Source organism: Sceloporus undulatus, chromosome 1 (genome assembly GCF_019175285.1).
Source record: "Sceloporus undulatus isolate JIND9_A2432 ecotype Alabama chromosome 1, SceUnd_v1.1, whole genome shotgun sequence".
Classification (NCBI taxonomy): Eukaryota; Metazoa; Chordata; class Lepidosauria; order Squamata; family Phrynosomatidae; genus Sceloporus; species Sceloporus undulatus.
In genome coordinates, this window is record NC_056522.1 from 180,343,951 (window position 1) to 180,362,043 (window position 18,093).

An 18,093-nucleotide genomic window follows, 5' to 3' on the forward strand; every position below is an offset into this window, starting at 1 on the left:
AGAACAGCGCCGGGGTTTTTTCGTAACCCGAAAAAACCTTCGTAAGCCGAAACAATAAATCCCTATGGGATTTTTTTCGTATCCCGAAAAATTCGTAAGCTGGGTAATTCGTATCCCGGGGTACCACTGTAGTAGATACTTGCAGCTTACTTTTGTATCTGTTTGTGCTGTGTCTGAAAGGGCATGCACCTCATGTATATGACACCTTTGAAATGTGATATAGCCATGTGAGTAGAAGAAAAGCTTTTCCTACAAAAGCTCCTCCTTTCCCTGTCTGCTCAGTGTGTGCCATAGAAGGCAGGTGGAATAGTATTTGGGGAAAGCTAGAGTTAGAAAAAGAGGCAAGGTTATCGACATTCAGCCTTGTAGCTACTCAATAGGGTGTTGCAAAAGAGGGAGGCTGGTGATGGTGGCAGCTATTGGAGAATTATTTAAAAGTGGGAAAGCTCTTTTTCATTGAATGGGGAGAGACAGGGAGCTAGGCCCTTACAACTGTGGAGTATTTAATATATAGGCTATTTGTTACAGGCTGTTTAGAACTCCTAAACTCCTTGATTTTCTAACTGGAGTCTTACAATAGTTCTTACTGAAGTTCAGTATATAACACTCGATGCTAAATCCATGTGTAGAATATTTTTTCTAGAGACATTATCCTAATCTTTACAGTAGAAAGTACATCTAACTTTCTCTCCACTTCTAGGGTTTCTAACTGTAACCAGATGTATATATAACTCTTAATTCTGAATTCAATTTCCTCAGCTATTTCACCTGCTGATATCAATTATGGAGAAACCTTAAGCACCCTTCGTTATGCAAACCGAGCTAAAAACATAATCAACAAGCCTACTATTAACGAAGATCCAAATGTCAAGCTAATTCGTGAGCTTCGAGCAGAGATAGCCCGATTGAAAACTCTGCTTGCTCAGGGGAATCAGGTTCGTCTGTACTTGAGACACGAATAGTATCTCTGAGTAATAGCAACAGTTTCTCTGTCTTAAGAAGGATGCTTTTTAAAAAATAATACTGACGTGTGTAGAACAATCTTCTTTGATATACAGTATTCGTCTCATACCTTTGGGCAGTTGATAACTTACCTTTAGTATTAAGTGTCAATTAAAAATCTTGACATAATTGTATCTCTTGCTGGAAGATGTGGAGAATTTCCTTTCCCACTGCTAAAGAAAGATTGCCTTTTTCTAATCCCAATCATTGCATTGCAGAATTATTCCCATTTCTATTCACATCACACCTGTGTTGAGCTATCAGCATCCGTTATTTCTCCGGTGCTTCCTTTGTGTTATCTGCTATGCCACATCTGGTGCCTGAATTGGAAGTGTAAATCAATATTCCTGGGATAGTATGCCATCATGTAATTGTTTGCTAGAATGCATTGTTCTGTGGTGTCTTTCTGCTGCTACAGAAGCTAATGATAAAGTCATATTTAGTGGCCAGGATACAGTAGTGTATTTCTGCTGAGTTGTGCTGCTTCTGCCAGAATCAGTGATCTATCTTCCATATTTCAGCTGCCCTCACACTCTGAAAACCTGCAGTTGAAGGTCTGGGAAGTTCTCTAGAGCAATTTCTGGAAGCACAGAGATCTGCAGTGGGAAGGGAAGAAACCTCTCTTTCTGCTGGTGTTTCGGGGTGGGATTTTGTCAACCATTCAACATAAACATTAGTTACAGATTGAGTATATTCAGTGGCACTTCAGAAAGAGATAGTCCAAATATTGATTCATATTTCTCCCATTAATGTTTGCATGTAGCTACAGAGCTAATACAGGAGGTTCAGCTGTTCTTTACCTTGTATATTTGTTAATATTTTACAGAGTGTCTGTGTGTGTGCGTGTGTGTGTGTGTGTGTGTGTGCGTGTGTGTATTTCAAAAGGAAGTCTTTCCTTTCATCTAACAAGGGAAGGATGTGCCTTATTCTAATGTCATGGTTGGTATTACATTTACGGATGAAATCGGATAACATTAAAAATAAATTCCTTCAAAGTGCCCTTCCTTGCCTGTAAAGAAAAATACATTTTACTGTGCCCAACCAAAAGCTATTTTCATTTTGGCATTACATAAATCGTCCAGGTACCTTGGAAATATGAGAAATGAAGGGGTTAAACATGTACTGTATATAACTTGATGTGCAGAGTGCAGTCTCTGCCATTTGAGATGACATTGTGATACACATTTTGCTTTTTCAAATTCTGGGGATAGCATGTAGAAAAATTGCTAATGAAAAAAATAATAATGAAAAGGATCCTTTCTTTCCAAGGAGCAGGGGACTTAATTCCTCAGTCTCTGTCAGTGTACATTCAGATGCTTGATTAAATATAATCTTCAACCCAAAGTATACATTTAATTTAAGGGCCACAGCCTAACATTTGGGAGCCAGCATGATGTAGTGGTTTGGTCATTGGATTAAGACCCTCACTGGGTGTCCTTGGGCAAATCACATTCTCTCTGTCTCAGAGGAAGGCAAAGGCAAAGCCCTTTGACCAAATCTTGCCAAGACAAACCTAAGTGTCTCGTCTATTAGAAACATGATAGAGTTTATATAAAAATGATTCTGGTGTCTTTCTAATATGTCTGAATTGGCCATTGCTCATAAAGCGGTTCCATGAAGCAACTTAAAGAATTAAGCTTTATTTTGGAGCTTTAGGTTACTAATAAATTTCTAAACTGCAATCTAATATTCTTTGGAAGCACTAAAAATAGTTATTGTTCCAAGATACTGTAGTGGAAGTTAGCTTTATAACTATGGAAGAACAAAAGTTCTTCATGGTTCTACTGTGTTTCTTGTTCTGTTCAAGATAAAATCTCAGGGACATGGTGGCTTAGTGGTTAAGGTGTCAGTTCTGACAATTGTAAGGTCAGAAAGTTGGCAGTTCGAAGCCCAAGTGCATCATGATGGAGTGAGCTCCTGTCACTAGTCCCAGTTTCTGCCAGCCTAGCAGTTTGAAATTATGCAAACACAAGTAGATAAATAGGTATCACTTCAGTGGGAATGTAACAATATTCTGTGCAGTCATGCCGGCCATGTGACTACTGGAGTCGTCTTCGGACAACACTGGCTCTTCACCCCAGTAATGGAGATGAGCACCATCCCCTACGGTTGGTTACAATTAGATATTCATGTCAAGGGGAAACCTTTACTTTTTACCTTTAAAATCCCAGTCTTCAATTCTGTTTATACAGGTATTTCTGTATTGCATTTCACTTCTAAAGAGGAATCCCAAACTGAAATTACAAAATGAAATTCCACACAAAACAATTGCAGAATTAAAACTAGCATTAACATGAAGCAGAGTTAACACAGTCAGTCTCAAATTGCTCCCTACCTGCCTGTCAGAGAGGATGGGGCTAATCTAACATCCCATGGGAATGGGATTCAGTACCTAGAAAAGGCTCTGTAGCTTTACAATAACCAAATTTGTTTTGTATTTAAACATGCCTTCCTCAGTGGAATGGCTGAGCCCTCGAACACACGAAACAGTGCAGAAGAAAAGAAAATCTTTAAGCGGGTCCACGTTCCTTAGTTTGAAACATACATGTTGTGAGCATTTGAGATGTCTGCCCAGCCTTTTTTGTAGCATGACTAGGAAATACGATACATAAGAAGGTACTATTTAATGTGTGTGAATCTAAGAGGTATTACATATGTGTTTTCTCAAATTATCTGACTGTAATTCTCATTTCCTGAAGTGTGAAGGAAACTCTTGAAGTTATACAGAAGCACTCATTTTCTATGATATGCAGTTACAACCAGTGACATTGTTTATCCACATAAAACCAAACTGCCTTTCATTCTTTTAAGACTTCATTGGAATCTCTGTCTCTCTCATTCTGCTTGTATCAGTACAGTGGTATAAAATTCACCACAAGATAGTTTATATTTTGCTATGTAATTATGTGTGTTTTATCTGTCTAGATTGCACTTCTGGATTCTCCAACAGCATTAAGTATGGAAGAAAAACTTCAGCAAAATGAAGCAAGAGTAAGTTTTAGTTTGTGAAATGATTTAAGCCTCATCATCTTCAGAATAACCATATAAATGTTTACTCTCAGCTAAATCCCACTGAATTTGGTTGAATTTAATTCCAGATTAAAATGCATAGGATTACAGTGGCATGTTCTACACACGCCGATAGTACGTGCTCGGCACATACTAGGGTTAGAAAGGGGCGTCCTTTCCAGATGCCCCCAACCCTAGTACGTGCCGAGCACGTACAAAATGGCAGTGCCCATTCTACATGGGTGCCACCATCTTGACGTAGCGGACGCTTAGCGTCCGCACGTCTTGGCGCCATTATGATGCCGCAAGTGCGCCAATGGCACTTGTGGCGTCATAATGGCACCGCAAAAAGAAGCCGCTTTTTGCGACTTCTTTTTGCAGTGCGGAGGAGTCGTGCAGTTTGGCCGCTGAGACTCTTCCGCGCAGCAAATGAGGGCGCTGGCAGACAACCCTTTTGGGTGGTCTGTAAAACATCAGTGTCTGTCTACGATATATTTAAATTTATTTTAAAGGAAATCTTGGTAAATATATTGTTTATTTCTTACTTATTTTAAGATGTCTGATGCCTTTAGTAAAAGCTATTACCCATAAAGTTTATAAACAAGAAATAGAATAAAAATGGTGGAACATAGTGTTTGCATTCAACAAAAGGTATATTACTAGTTGCTGTTTTTGCTAAAATTCTCTCTCTCTGTATGTAAACACACACACACACACACACACACACATGCATGTGCAAAAGAGTAAAGTTTGTTCCTAAGTATGCCAAATCATAGATGATCATGCATCATAGAGATTATTTAGATGGTGAAAATAATCTGGGTTGAATCTTAGTTGTTCAGATGCATTTTGAATGCATCTGATTAGGTTTTGGGGGGTGACTGCCAAAAAATACACTTACCGTATATACTTAACTTTAAGTCGACCTCATGTATAAATCGAGGGCAGGTTTTGGTGCCGAAATTATGGCTTTTGATATGACCCATGGATAAATCGAGGGCAAAACTTAGCGGCATATAGGAAAAGATCTGAAGTATGAAGCAAAACAAAACTATATCAAAGAACTTACAAAATTCCAGCAGACATAACTCTTTGTGCTTACTCTTGAGGCAGGGGATGGTTCCTTCTTTTAAATAAGAGTTAAGATACACATTGAACCGTGGACTCATGGTTTTTGGATGAGTATATACAGTAACTTGGAATTATTGATAGTTTCCAGAGTTTTGCTAAAACTCAGTTTTGCTAAAATCATCGGCTGACTGAATAACCGGTGCAAATGGACCCTGGATAAACCGAGATAAAACTCTGCATGTTTTGAACATGTTTTGAATATATTCACATTATCGGCTCCATCTTTATTTGAGTGCTGACATATGTGAGCACCCAAATTCACAGAGATGCTTATAGAAGCAATTACATATTGCGAATAACAAACCCGGAATGCATGAGTGAGAGTATTCGCATAATCGAACTAAAAAACCTGACGTCTCAATGGCCCCATAGTTTTGACATTTAAGCTTAGAATGAATTCCCTGTTTCCTTTACATAACCTGCACATTTGATCTTGAGGCTACATGTGCACATGCACACACACGCATTTTCTAGGAATACAGTACATAGTTACTATGACAAATATGATCGGCTGCAGTTCTCTCTTAAGTGTATTCAGCATTTATTCTTAGGTTACATGAGATTATATTATCTAATATCTGTTGTGATCATTGTTTAATATAAAAATGTCAAAATAAGTTGCAGTTGGAGTATGTGTTTGATGATGTGGCAGTAATCATTCATTGCCATGTTCAGGAATATGCTTCTGTGGAAAAAGTATACAAAGTTTTATTGTTATTATTTTATTGTTTATTATTAGTTTTAGTTGACCTCATTAGTATGTTATTAATATTCATTCCAAATAATTATGGTAAACAATTATAGGAGATTTATGATAAGTCCAGTTTGTTACAATTATTAATTGATTATTCTGACTAAATCCCAGTGTTTAAATGAAAAAGAAAGATTATGTTCCCTTTCTTGGAATTTTGATTGAATATATGGTTCCTTTAATACCGTTCTCTAAACATTTAGTACAGAACTGGAACCAGAGGAGGTACTGGTTCCAATCGGAAATCAATTAATGCAAGAGAACTGAGGTGCATGTGTAAACAAGATATATTTTCACTTCTAGTAGGTGACACTGAATTCCTCACAGAGTAGAGTAGAAATATATTTGATTATTGTGAACTCAGGGTTTTATTTTTAAATAATACTTTGTTTATTTTATAGGTTCAAGAGCTTACCAAAGAGTGGACCAACAAGTGGAATGAAACACAAAATATTCTAAAAGTAAGAGTCTGTAAAATGCCCTATTACACATAAATCTGAGTGGGCGTCAGAGTTTAGGTGCATATGTTTTATAAATACTTTGTAGTGTGTGGTCTTGCTTTATTATGACATTCCAAAGTAAAACCTTAAGTCATTCCCTTAACTTTGAAAATATAATTAAAATCAGTGGCATCACTAGGTTGGTTTCACCCAGTACAATAACTCATTGTTAACTCATACAGAACCCTTAGTGATTTTTTTGGTACAGTCTGCCCTCCCCATATGTGGGGATCCATTCTGGACCCTCCCCCCCCCCCACGTATGGGGAAAATAATGTATGCTCAAGCCCCATAGAAAATAATGGAGCACGTGCTCGCGGCGGTGTGGCTACAGGCCCCATTACGTTTGCTGGGGCTTGCCTTCTGCATAAGCTCAAAGCAGCAGAAGGCAAGCCTACTTCTCGGGGGGGGGGGGCTGACTGTAGTAATGTTACTCATAAATCATAAATCCCATATGTCATTGAATGTAATGGTAATAGTTGTGACATAAAACAACTAGCAAAATTAAAATTATACCTTTAAATTACAATATGATATGCACAGTCTAAATGTATTTACATGTACAGTGCGCCCGCGTCATACATGGTTTTCAGCATATGGTGAAAGCTGCACGGGAGTGCACGGGGCACAAGGGTCGGCACGTCCCATTGTGACTAATGGGGTGTGCGCCTGTGGCATGCATGCGCCACTGCGCCACCACACCGCCGTGCCTCCGCGCCGCCACATGCACGAGCCCCATTCAGTTAAATAGGGCTTCAGCATGTGTGGTATTTGCTTTACGCGGGGGAGTCTGGAACTGTACATTTATTTGATTAAAGTGAAATTTTGGTAAGATTTCAGTTTTTAAATAATTTTTAAAAATATTTTTTTAAAAAAACATGAAAATCTAAGTTTAATTTTTTTAAAAAAACCTGGGGCCTCTCCTTTCGCTTCCCACTGAGCCTCACTCCACTCACATAATCTCTTCAGCATTTTAAAGGGACACAAGTGAACCCAGCACCTCATTTCTGCCAAATGGCAAGTGTTTTGGAAACAGTGGTGTCACACACCCCTTAAGGTGTCACCTGGTGCGGCCCGCACCTGCCTAGTGATGCCCTTGGTTGAAATTCTTCTTTCTTGGAGAATTTACACTAGAATAGATGTTTAACGGGTGAACTTCAGTGATGTCTCATTTAAGGGTGAGAAAGAATTTTAAGAAATCCAGAAACATAATACAGTGCGCCTGCATCATACATGGGTGTGCTTTACACGGCTTTCAGTATACGCTGAAAGCCGCGCTAGGAGAAGGGGTGGCCTGTCCCATAAGGAGTAATGGGGCGTGCACCCATGGTGCGCACGTGCCACCACATGCACAAGCCCTATTAATTTAAATGGGGCTCGAGCATAGACAGAATTCCCTTTACGTGGGTGGTCCGGAATGGATCCCCCGTATAAAGGAATGCAGACTGTAGTTTTCAAGATAGCAAATGAACAAGTGATTATTTTTTTAAATTCTTTTTATTGAAAATTTTCCAAATATAATAAAAATTTCAAATATCTAAGGAAAAAATAGAAAAGACAGAGAAAAAAATAGAAAAGAAAGAATAACAAGAAAAGGAATATTAAAAACAGAAATCTAAGGAAAAAGTTGTCTTTCAGCTTTCTTTTCAGTGTTATATATAAATGCAATATAATCATACCCCACTTGTTATTTACTACATCCTACACTTCTTCCAATAGCAAAAATAATATTAATTCTCCAAACCAAAAGTTTTCAAGTTCTCTTTTTTGTGCAAAACATCTATATTCCAATCTTTAAAAAAGGTCTCTAGTGCCTCTCCTGTAATCAAAACAGATAATTTTTCCTTTCGTTAATTCAAGTTTAATAACCATTCTTCCTTAGTGTGTAGTGTAAAGGTCTTCCATCTTTATTCATATCAGTCTTTCAGCTTTGGTCATGTCTTGGAACAATCTTCCATAATTCTTTTTCAACTGTTCATCCATTTTTCCAAAAAGAAAAGGTTCTGGTTTTAGATGTATATTGACCTTAAAATTCTCTGCATCAAAATATGTATTCGAACCCAGAACTTTTTAGCCTTTTTGCATGTCCACCTTATGTGATAAAATGTCCCTTCACAGTTTGGACACTTTCTTTGGTGTCATATACCAATGATACATTGTTTTATAAAAATTCTGTTTAAGATCATAGTATAATGTAAATTTCAACTCCTTATACTCCAACCTTTTCCATTGTTCCCATTTGTATCTTATTTTGTAAATGTCAGCCCATTTCATTATACAAATTTCACTTGTTCATTTTCCATGTAAAATTGTAACAGAAATCCACACATTTTACTAATCATCATCTATACATAATTTCAATACAAAGTCTGATTTGTTTTGTTCAAAGCCATAATTCTTTTTATCCAGCTTAAATCTTTCTGTTAAAAAATTGAGGAAAAAAACAAGGGTACCATTGAAAAATATATCTCTTTGTAAGTAGTTGCCCCATTGATTTCATTTTATATTATCCTTGGCAGTTCTCCAAAAGATCTTGATAAGTCAACCCTCTTTTTTGTCTGTTATTTCTCTTCTATAATGAGCTTCTGGTGCTGAGACCCATTGTGTCTTCTGACACAATCTGGATTTCTAGCTATTCCATATTCTGAAATTTAAAGAGGTTTTCCTATCCCTAGTGCAAAAGTGAAAATTGTGGCCCTCTGGGTGTTGCTGAATGCAGTATCCAGCATTCCTCACCACTGGATAGGCTGGTCTCCTAGGAGTTGCATTTTAATGTCTAGAAGACAACATAATTACTACCCCTGTTCTAGAATACCTTTAGGTGTCAGAATGGCTGGTTGGTGGGGTGTGATATTGGGTTTCTGTCATGTTTGGAGAGTCACATGGATGAATAGAGAGCCAGCTGCAGAGTATAAGAGATGGTGGTGCCCAACAAGAAAATAAACATGTGCCACTTGTCTCTATTTCCAGCAGTGGCACAAGAAGAACTATTTGCTATTTTGTTATGCTGTTGTGTGTTTTTTGTTATGGTTTATGTTTTTAACTGGTTTTAATTTTACTCTAATTTAATCAATTTTTAACTTTGATATTCTGTGACTTTTTAAACTAAGTTTTTTAATCTGTTGTAAACCACCTTGCTTTCCAAAGCACCAAAAGGTGGAGTGAATAACAATAACAATAATAATATTTTAAGAAAAAGAGAAGGCAGAAGAGAGAAATTTGTAATATACAGTGTTTCCTTTCATTCTTCTCTCTTGGGAAAGTCATTTAACTCTTGGAAAAACCATTTAACTCCTGAAACACTGCCCTAGGATCCATTTCTTGCTACAAATACATGTTCCTGAACAATAGTAATTTGGTCCAGTTGCAAACAGGCAAAACTCTGTAAGATTCAAAAACCCTCAGTATTGCTGTCTTTGCCATGCAGCAAGAATACTAAGTTATATTCAACTCCTAGCTTTCTCCCAAATTGGAGCCTGGCGTCTGAAACTGGTAAGCATTGTCCATTGCAATCCTTTAATTTGCTATGCAATACCAGCTTTTTATATACCTTAGATCTTGTGTGTGTGTGTGTGTGTGTGTGTGTGTATGTGTGTGTGTGTGTGAGTATCTAGCATGTTGTGAGCATTGAGTTCCCCTTTAATAAATAAACTAAACTATTTTGGAACCTGCTTCTGGAGTTTTCTGGGTTCAGAACTGGTACACAAAGGTTTAAGATCTCGGTTTTCTGTTACTGAACCCCCTCACTGCTTCCTATTGAGCTAAATCAATTTCCCCATTGAGTACAATTGGAGACCCTTGCAATTTAGGTAACAGTAGGGAGGGTGCCTGCAATAGGAAAGAAGTAACTCCCTCCTAGTTCCACTGGATCCTGTGATTCCAGCTGTAGAATGTCATAATACAACACTGTCCATTATATTTGCTTTATACTATTATAAATATGTGGAATGTTGGAAGAGTTTTTGTTGTTGTTGCTTGGTTTTAGGCTCTGGGTAGTAATCTTAGCAGTCGTGTTACGAGCAATCATTGCATTTCCATTTCCCTTGAAATTAGCAGATGCCTGGTGAGTTCCCATGTGAAAACTCTTTGTCAAGCAGTGAAGAACATGATTGGTCAGATGTGAAACAATCTGCTTACTCCCTCCCACCCTAACTGCAGCATAGAAAATCATATTGGTAAACTGCAAGCCTCCATGAGACATTGATTCCTCTCTTTCTGTTATATTGCACTGGAGAGTATTGACTCCTGCAGGAGCTGTTGAACTGTTCTGTGTTTGCCTAGAGGAGCTCTCTGAGTTGTGGTCCCTATTTATATTTCTGATATATTGATTGTGTTGCTCCTCATTCTCCCTTGCTAGCCTAATTCTATCATAGTTGCACTTAATAAAAAGTAAGCAGCTTACTATTTGTGTGGTGCTACTTGACTTGCCAATAACATAATGACTTCATACTTCAAAGTACGCACAGTCTGCAGTGCAGCGTCTAATGCAAATTACGTGACAGATGGCATGACAGAATGAACTGATTTGTTTAATTTTTGGCTAGATACTGAATTGGGAATTAATAGTATTCATATACTTTAGAACTGTGCAATCCTTACTTTGTAGAAAATTAATAATCATAATATAATATTTTCCATTTTTTCCATTTTTCTTTAACCTGTCCCCCCCCCCTTCCCTTCTGACTATCTTGATGTGCCAATCATATTGAAGTAACTTATATTTAACTTGCATCTGCAACAGCTTGCTTTAGGGCTAAATGAAAACATCCACTAATCTGTCTGTTCTACTTTGCTACAGTATGCTAAAATTATCCGACTTTGGAAGAACCAAACTTTTAAAGTGTAAGCTCTAAAATATACTGCTTTAGCAACATAACAAGAGCTGGAAGCATTGACGCTTAGATTGTATTTCCTTTAGGCATGAAAAAACATTTGGCAATATTTGAAAAATGGTTGAAAAACATGTTTTTCAAGTGTGGGGAAAAACTGACAGGAAAAATCCTAGACTGATGAGAATCTTTATACAGTGTGCCCGCATCATACGCAGGTGCACCTTATGTGGCTTCCAGCATATGCTGGAAGCTGCACTGGAAGGAGCAGTGCCATGTGCTGGAAAAGGCAATGGCGTGTGCGCCTTGCACCAATGCGGACACAATCCCCATTCACTTGAATGGGGCATGGGCATCTGCATTTTTTCCCTTATGCCAGGGGAGGGGTGTGTGTCCGGAACAGATCCTCTGCGTAAGGGAAGGGATGACAGTAGTTTGGGACTTTGGAAATACAGTGTGCTCTTTGTATCTGTGGGGGGATCTGTTTTAGACCCTCCTGTAGATAAGGAAAAACGTGAGATGAGTCCCATTGTCCTCAATGCTGTGCACATGCCTCCATTGAAAGCAACGGGGCTTGCTGTCTACAGATGCTTACTTCTTTTGCTGTACGAGGGCCTTGAGAAGTGCCACCATCCCAGTGCCTTTGGGAGGCAGCTTTCAATGGTCTCTATAGCTTGAAAATAAGTGCTTCTCTTTCCTTACATCCATATGTACAGTGTTTCTTCTAAACAAGGCAAACCTCCTTGTTTAAGCCACTAACAGTGCATAGGCCCTGTTGTGAGATTACATAAGGTTCCCCAAGGCATAAGGTCTTTGTGAAGGAACTATCATAGAAAATGTTTCAGTTGGACATTACTTCAGCTCAGCTGGTGTCAGAATTAGGGGTTCTTTAGGCCAGGGCTGTTTTTATTCCCACTGGAAGGTTTTTCTAAGAGCTGGTTTTATGAAACTGATTATGCAGTGGTTGTCCACCCATACTAGGGAGAGTCTCAGGGCAAGCCATGGTTAGTCTTTCTTTCCTGCTTTGAGACAATTCATGTAGTCCTCCTATCATTACATAAAACCCTAATATCATAGAAAGTACCAGTGGTAGGTCTGCTGTAGTTGGGACTGCCAGTAAGATTCAATTGTTTCCAGTTGTCCCTCAGTGAGTTATGTGAATTAATAAGGGAAACTTCTAGCTGTCTGTAATTGGAGATATAGATGATCAATGAAAGTGTTGTTAAAATTGCTCCATAATGATAATGTTTATCCAAACTGAGGAATTACATATTGTTAACTGAGATAATTTTTGATGCTTCATTTATATACAAACATGCTTCATGTATATACCGCTTCATACCACCTAAGCAGTGTCTAAGCCAGGGGTAGGCAACCCTTTTGAGCCGGAGGCCGGGTTGCTGTCCCTCAGACAACTGGGGGGCCGAAGCCAAAAAATAAATAATTAAATAATTTTTAAAAAAATTAAATAAATAAATAAACTGGGACAAATGTAGGACAACATTTTCAAATGGAGGACACTTTTTAAATTAAAAAATGGAGAACATGCGGAAAAATTTGCTGATTTTTAAAAAAAATGTTAAGATAAATGCATGTTTCTGAGGCTTCTATAGACAATTGCCCCACCATGCCCCTTGCGCGAGACACCAAAAACCCTGGCGGCGGCAATCGGCGGCAATCGGCGGCAGGACCGGGCTGGGGCCGGTCTCAAGGCCTCGCTGGGCCGCATCTGGCCCGTGGGCCGCAGGTTGCCTACCCCTGGTCTAAGCAGTTTACAACTGTAAGCTAATTTGCCCCCAACAATCTGGGTACTCATTTTAGCGACCTTGGAAGGATGCAAGCCTGAGTCAAGCTTGAGCCCTTTTGCTGGTCTTGAACTCGCAACCTTATGGTTTTGAGTGAGTGGCTGCAGTGCAGGCATTTAACTACCGCGCCACCAGTATCTTCTTGCTTTGTACTCAAAGAAACTTCATAATGTTCTGTGGGGTTTTTTTTAAGTGTGGGAAGAGGAATAGAAACACTGCCATGATGAGGGTATTTACATTTGGGGAATAAACTTAATTTATATTCTGGAGTAAAAAAAGTACTTTCATGTACTGTACTCATTTTCAGTTTTATGCACTGAAGAATAGGATGGGTGTGTTCATTAATATATTCGGTTACTGGTTAACATTAAAAGATAAAATCACCTTCTAGTTTTCTAATCAGAGGGGGGGGGGGGGGTTGTGTGGGGGTGGGGGGGGGGGGGGGGGGGGGTGGGGCGGCGCACAGAATGCTTTTAATTTGCAGAGCTGTAGATATTATTCTTATAGATTAGCTGCCACAATTTTATATTAGATTTGCCTTTATGAGTGCATGTTTAGAACTATGTGAAAAGTAATTTTCCTTTGAAAGCCAAATAAGATGTTTACTGCTTTGACCCAATATGCAGCTTACTACCTTTCCAAATGTCAATTGTTAATGCAAAATCTGCACACCCTGATCTGTTCACGGGAAGGTTTACCAGTTCCTTATTAATACTGCTTAACTTACTTCTCTTATCGTAGCAGGATTGCCTGTTGGGGAGTTGAGATGACAAGTTATTAACTGTTCCTGTCCTGAAATTTGGGTAACTGGATGTGAAACTTTGCCTCAGGGTGTAAAACTCGTGTTCTGATTGGACTCAGTAGGCCACATATGTACCATGATAGTTGCAGTTAATAATAATTAGTGTTCTATGGGTGAATAGCTTTCAGTTCATGAACCTCTTTATCATGGTGGACACATCAGGTGATGTATCAAGAAGGACTCTTTGTAATACATTTTTTATATGAACATATATTGGCTGGCATCCTGTACATGAACTACACCCACTCACTTTGTGGTGTGAGGAGGTTGGAATTCTGTTCTATCAACCTACCAAAATCCCCTCCAAAACATTTCTTATAAGCAGCTCATTCCCTCCAACAAGACATGAATAATGGAGGATGAGTAGAGGTGCATCCAGCTGTTCTCTTGCAACTGGATGGATTACAAGCATGTTATCTTCAGGATCCCTGGAGGTCTCCTCAAGCAATTCCAGCTACAGGAAAATAAATATCTGGCTGCATCCCCACTCATCCTCCTGCTCTCCAGCAGCACTGGGAGGACTGCATTGCTTATACTTTTTGTGAGTAGCATTGGAACATGTAGCTACAGAGACATACTGTACCTGCAAAGATTCTGCAAAGCAATTGATTATTAATTTGTTAGTGTTATGCTGTTATTTCTTTCTTTGCTTTCTCTGCTTTTTTATTTTAATGTTAATTGGTGTTTTTTATCTATCAGATTTAGATTGTGTCACCTTGTTGCAAGACTATTTAATCAGTTGGTCTCACTTGTCTTTGTGGAGTTACGCTGAACTTCCTTCATTCGATCATAGTTATTTCAGTGGTTTTTTTTAGTTCACTGGCTACTTTCCCAAATTTCTCTCCCCCTCCATACTAGCTTTTTAAAAAATTTCCTCCACTTATCATCTCTATTCTTTGCTGGCTTACTACAGTATGTGTCATGATTCTTCATGACAATTTAAGCCCATCTTCACTGTAGGAGGTTCTCAATGCTTGCTTTTCCTTCCACTGATGCTGCCTCTCTTTGTTGCTCAACAATGGTAGCAAAAACTATGACAATAGTGCTGACAAGAAGGAATATAAACTAGGAATTTAAAACTCTTAAATCTTCCTAATCTTTTCAAATTTTTATTTAGCTGTTATCCAAAAAGGTGGAGGGGGCATTGGGAGTCCCCATGAGCAGTGCCAGCATCTCCTTGAAATGCTGGGGAAATTATAGCACAAAAGGAAGCCTGAAAGAGGAGGGTAACTTCAGGGATCTTTTCACATATGTGTGCCCATACTAATTCCAGAAATCAGTACAGTTTCAGTGAATAGAAGGGTTTTATTTAAAATGTATGAAGGTTCACACAAACGTGCAAAATCAGTGCAGCCTTAAGAACCATACAGGACTGTCAGAAAGGAAGGGGTGGAAGGTTGGATATAGAGGAACTGAGAGGGCAGTAATTACCAGTATTGAAGATAGAGCCAGAGAAAATGGAGAGTGGCTCAGACAGCATCTGAGGGTTACACAGTGAGAGTGGCATGGAACCCAGAAAAGTCAGAAAAGCTGAAGTGCAGAATGAGCTCAGGCTCGCTAGAGAGGTCAGGAACAATAAAAAGGGCTTTTTGGGGGTATGTTCATAGAAAAAAGAAGAAGGAAATGGTAGAGCCACTACATGGATAATATGGCAAAATGCTAACAAGGGACAGAGAAAAGGCAGAATTACTCAATACCTTCTTTCCATAGATACATTCTGTGCTTACTTGGGGACTTATTATTACTTGGACAACTTTCCAGAGTTTGGCAGAATTCAGCATTCTTCTTGATCAAATTATTAGTTTTCTGAAATTAGCAATTGCTAAGTGAATTGATCCTAGCCTGTCTGAAAGCCAGTCAAAATAAAGCTCTGCATCTGGTTTGTAGTAGCAGACTTTATCTTGTTGATAGTAGTTACAATGTCTCTTCAGAATTTTAATAAATGGTTTGAGGGTGCCGAGTTATTGGCAACAACCAATACTTGAATGGTCCACTGTTAACATGCATACTAATCATGAGGTTGGCTAATGTTTATCCACTGAAGCTGAACATTTCATTTTCAAGTTTTATAATTTCTGTACCAGTTTCTCTTTATATGCAAGTTAATATGCATATCTCATAAATAAAAATAATGTTCCTCTTTTTGCAACAGCAACCTTTTAAAAATGCAGTCATGAATATAGTCATTTGCATTGCTGTAAAATTAAACAAACATGTTACATATGCATTTGATGGTTTATGTAATGGCAGTATTAGTAAATTCTTAATCTAGGAGCAAGATCTCTAAAAGGGAGGGGGGCAGAGATGCCCAAATACCCAAGGTACTGCATTTGTACTAAACTTCTTCCTGATAATTACACGAAACCATGAATGAATGCATTCTTAAAGAGAAAACTGTCCAACAGCTATATCCTTTTTTATGAATTTGGTCTTCTGTATAAGTGTGAAGCTTTCTATTTCTGTGAGATTTTTATTATGTTCAAGGTTATTCTTGAAGTCTACATACAGTCGTCCCTCCTTATAGGTGGGCTTTCCTTCCACGGCTTTGAGCTTACGCGGAAGGCAAACCCAGGCAGAAATAGTGGGGCGCATACTTGCGCCCCATGCGCCACCATGAGCACATGCCCCATTATTTCCTATGGTTCCTCCGTATATGGGGAGGGCAGACTGTACTAATTTATTTTTAATGCATGTACTTGTAATGTTTATCTCCCATCTTCCCTCCAGGGGCTCAGGGTAGTGTGTAGTTGTCTATTTGTATCTGTGCCCCCCCTCCCCCCCCCGGATGCCAAAACAGTGGGACTCAAGTCCCATTGGTTTTATATGTGGTGTGTTGCACATGCAGCTGTGGTGACATGACCACATGCACACACTGCCATTGGGGGGATGGGATGGGGCCATCCATGGAGGCTCAAATTAGGGCAGGCAGACTTTATGTGGTTCTACTTCTCCCTACGTTACCTTCAGAACTACCGCAAAATGTGTATTTGTCCAAAGAGCCCCTTCCTGCCAGCTTTCTTTTCTTCATGAAGAGGATCTTCTCAGGGCCAGTCAGATAAAGCTTTCTCCATTTGTTCTTTGAATCTAACCTGGTATACACTGTGTCTCATAAATTGGAGGCATATAAATGATGCAGAATTATTCAGGATAAAAACCAAAAAGGGGTTATGAACATTTCCAAAATGTTCTTTTTAAACTACATGAATAGGCAACAAAATCAACCAACCTTCCTTCCTTCCTTCCTGTATATATACTACTTAATGTATCTGGCGTTTTAAGCAATGTTTCTCTCAACCCAAATGCTGCAAGTAAACTTTCAAGGGCAAAGTAGGCCAAGTTCCTGGTAAATCATGGTCTTATAGCCATATGCCCTAGGGTTTTTTTAATTTAAAAAATGGGCAGGGCAGGTCTGCTGTAGTCTTTAAACATCCTGCTTGAAGTCAGCCCATTTTCATCTAAGGGTTGTTTGCTATTCTGCATTCTAAATATATTATTATTATTATTATTATTATTATTCTCCACTAACACTAGTATTTGTAGAAGTAGGAAACAGAATTGTTTTTCCTGCATATGGGGTGTTGCATTGCTGACTCAGGCTGCCTGCCTTGCTGATCTGACTTGGCTAGAGCCTGATAATCTGACTCAAATATTGGTGTAATAAGGTCCACAGTTTGAGCATCACTATGCAAATACAATTTTGATTAGCCCACTATTATTACATTGTATTGTATTGTATTGCATTATATTATATTATATTATATTATATTAGCATGCACATAACACTTGTATTTCAGACAGGCATAATACGTTCTGTGTGCTGTGTTGATGTAACTTTCTTTTGGCCTGGGAGTAGCATTATTACTCTTCTTCTGTTTGAAATGTGTCTTCAACTTTTAGAGGTTGATGGACGAAATATTTCATGACTAAAATTGCATAATCTATTTCCTAGTACAGTAATATCTATGAGTATATGGTTGGCAGGCAGTGTGAGGAGGAGGTTCTGAGCTTGGCTGTTTCCAGAAGTAACAGCCACGCTTTGGAGGGGGAGGAATGGTGCTGAGATGTTTTATCCATGACTTATCCACAGGTCATATGAAAATCCTTAATTTTGGGCCCCAAACTTGCCCTTGACTTGTACATGAGCTCAGCTTATAGTCGGGTATATACAGTATATAGCCATGAAGTTCACTTGGTGACCTTAGGCAAATCACATGTTCTCAGCCTCAGGAGAAGGCAAACCACGTCTGAACAAATCTTGCCAAGAA

At 38.7% G+C, this 18,093-nt stretch overlaps 1 protein-coding gene across 9 annotated transcripts in view; it reads left to right on the plus strand.

The window, feature by feature from the left end:
* The window catches only part of KIF16B (kinesin family member 16B), a 140,573-nt gene that overhangs the window by 35,942 nt on the left and 86,538 nt on the right, over positions 1 to 18,093 (plus strand). For all 9 annotated transcript variants that reach the window (XM_042461777.1, XM_042461785.1, XM_042461795.1 and 6 more), the window contains exons 10-12: positions 760 to 935; positions 3,928 to 3,993; positions 6,295 to 6,354. In XM_042461777.1, coding sequence (XP_042317711.1) covers positions 760 to 935; positions 3,928 to 3,993; positions 6,295 to 6,354 — 302 coding nt within the window. The remainder of the gene's footprint in view (positions 1 to 759; positions 936 to 3,927; positions 3,994 to 6,294; positions 6,355 to 18,093) is intronic.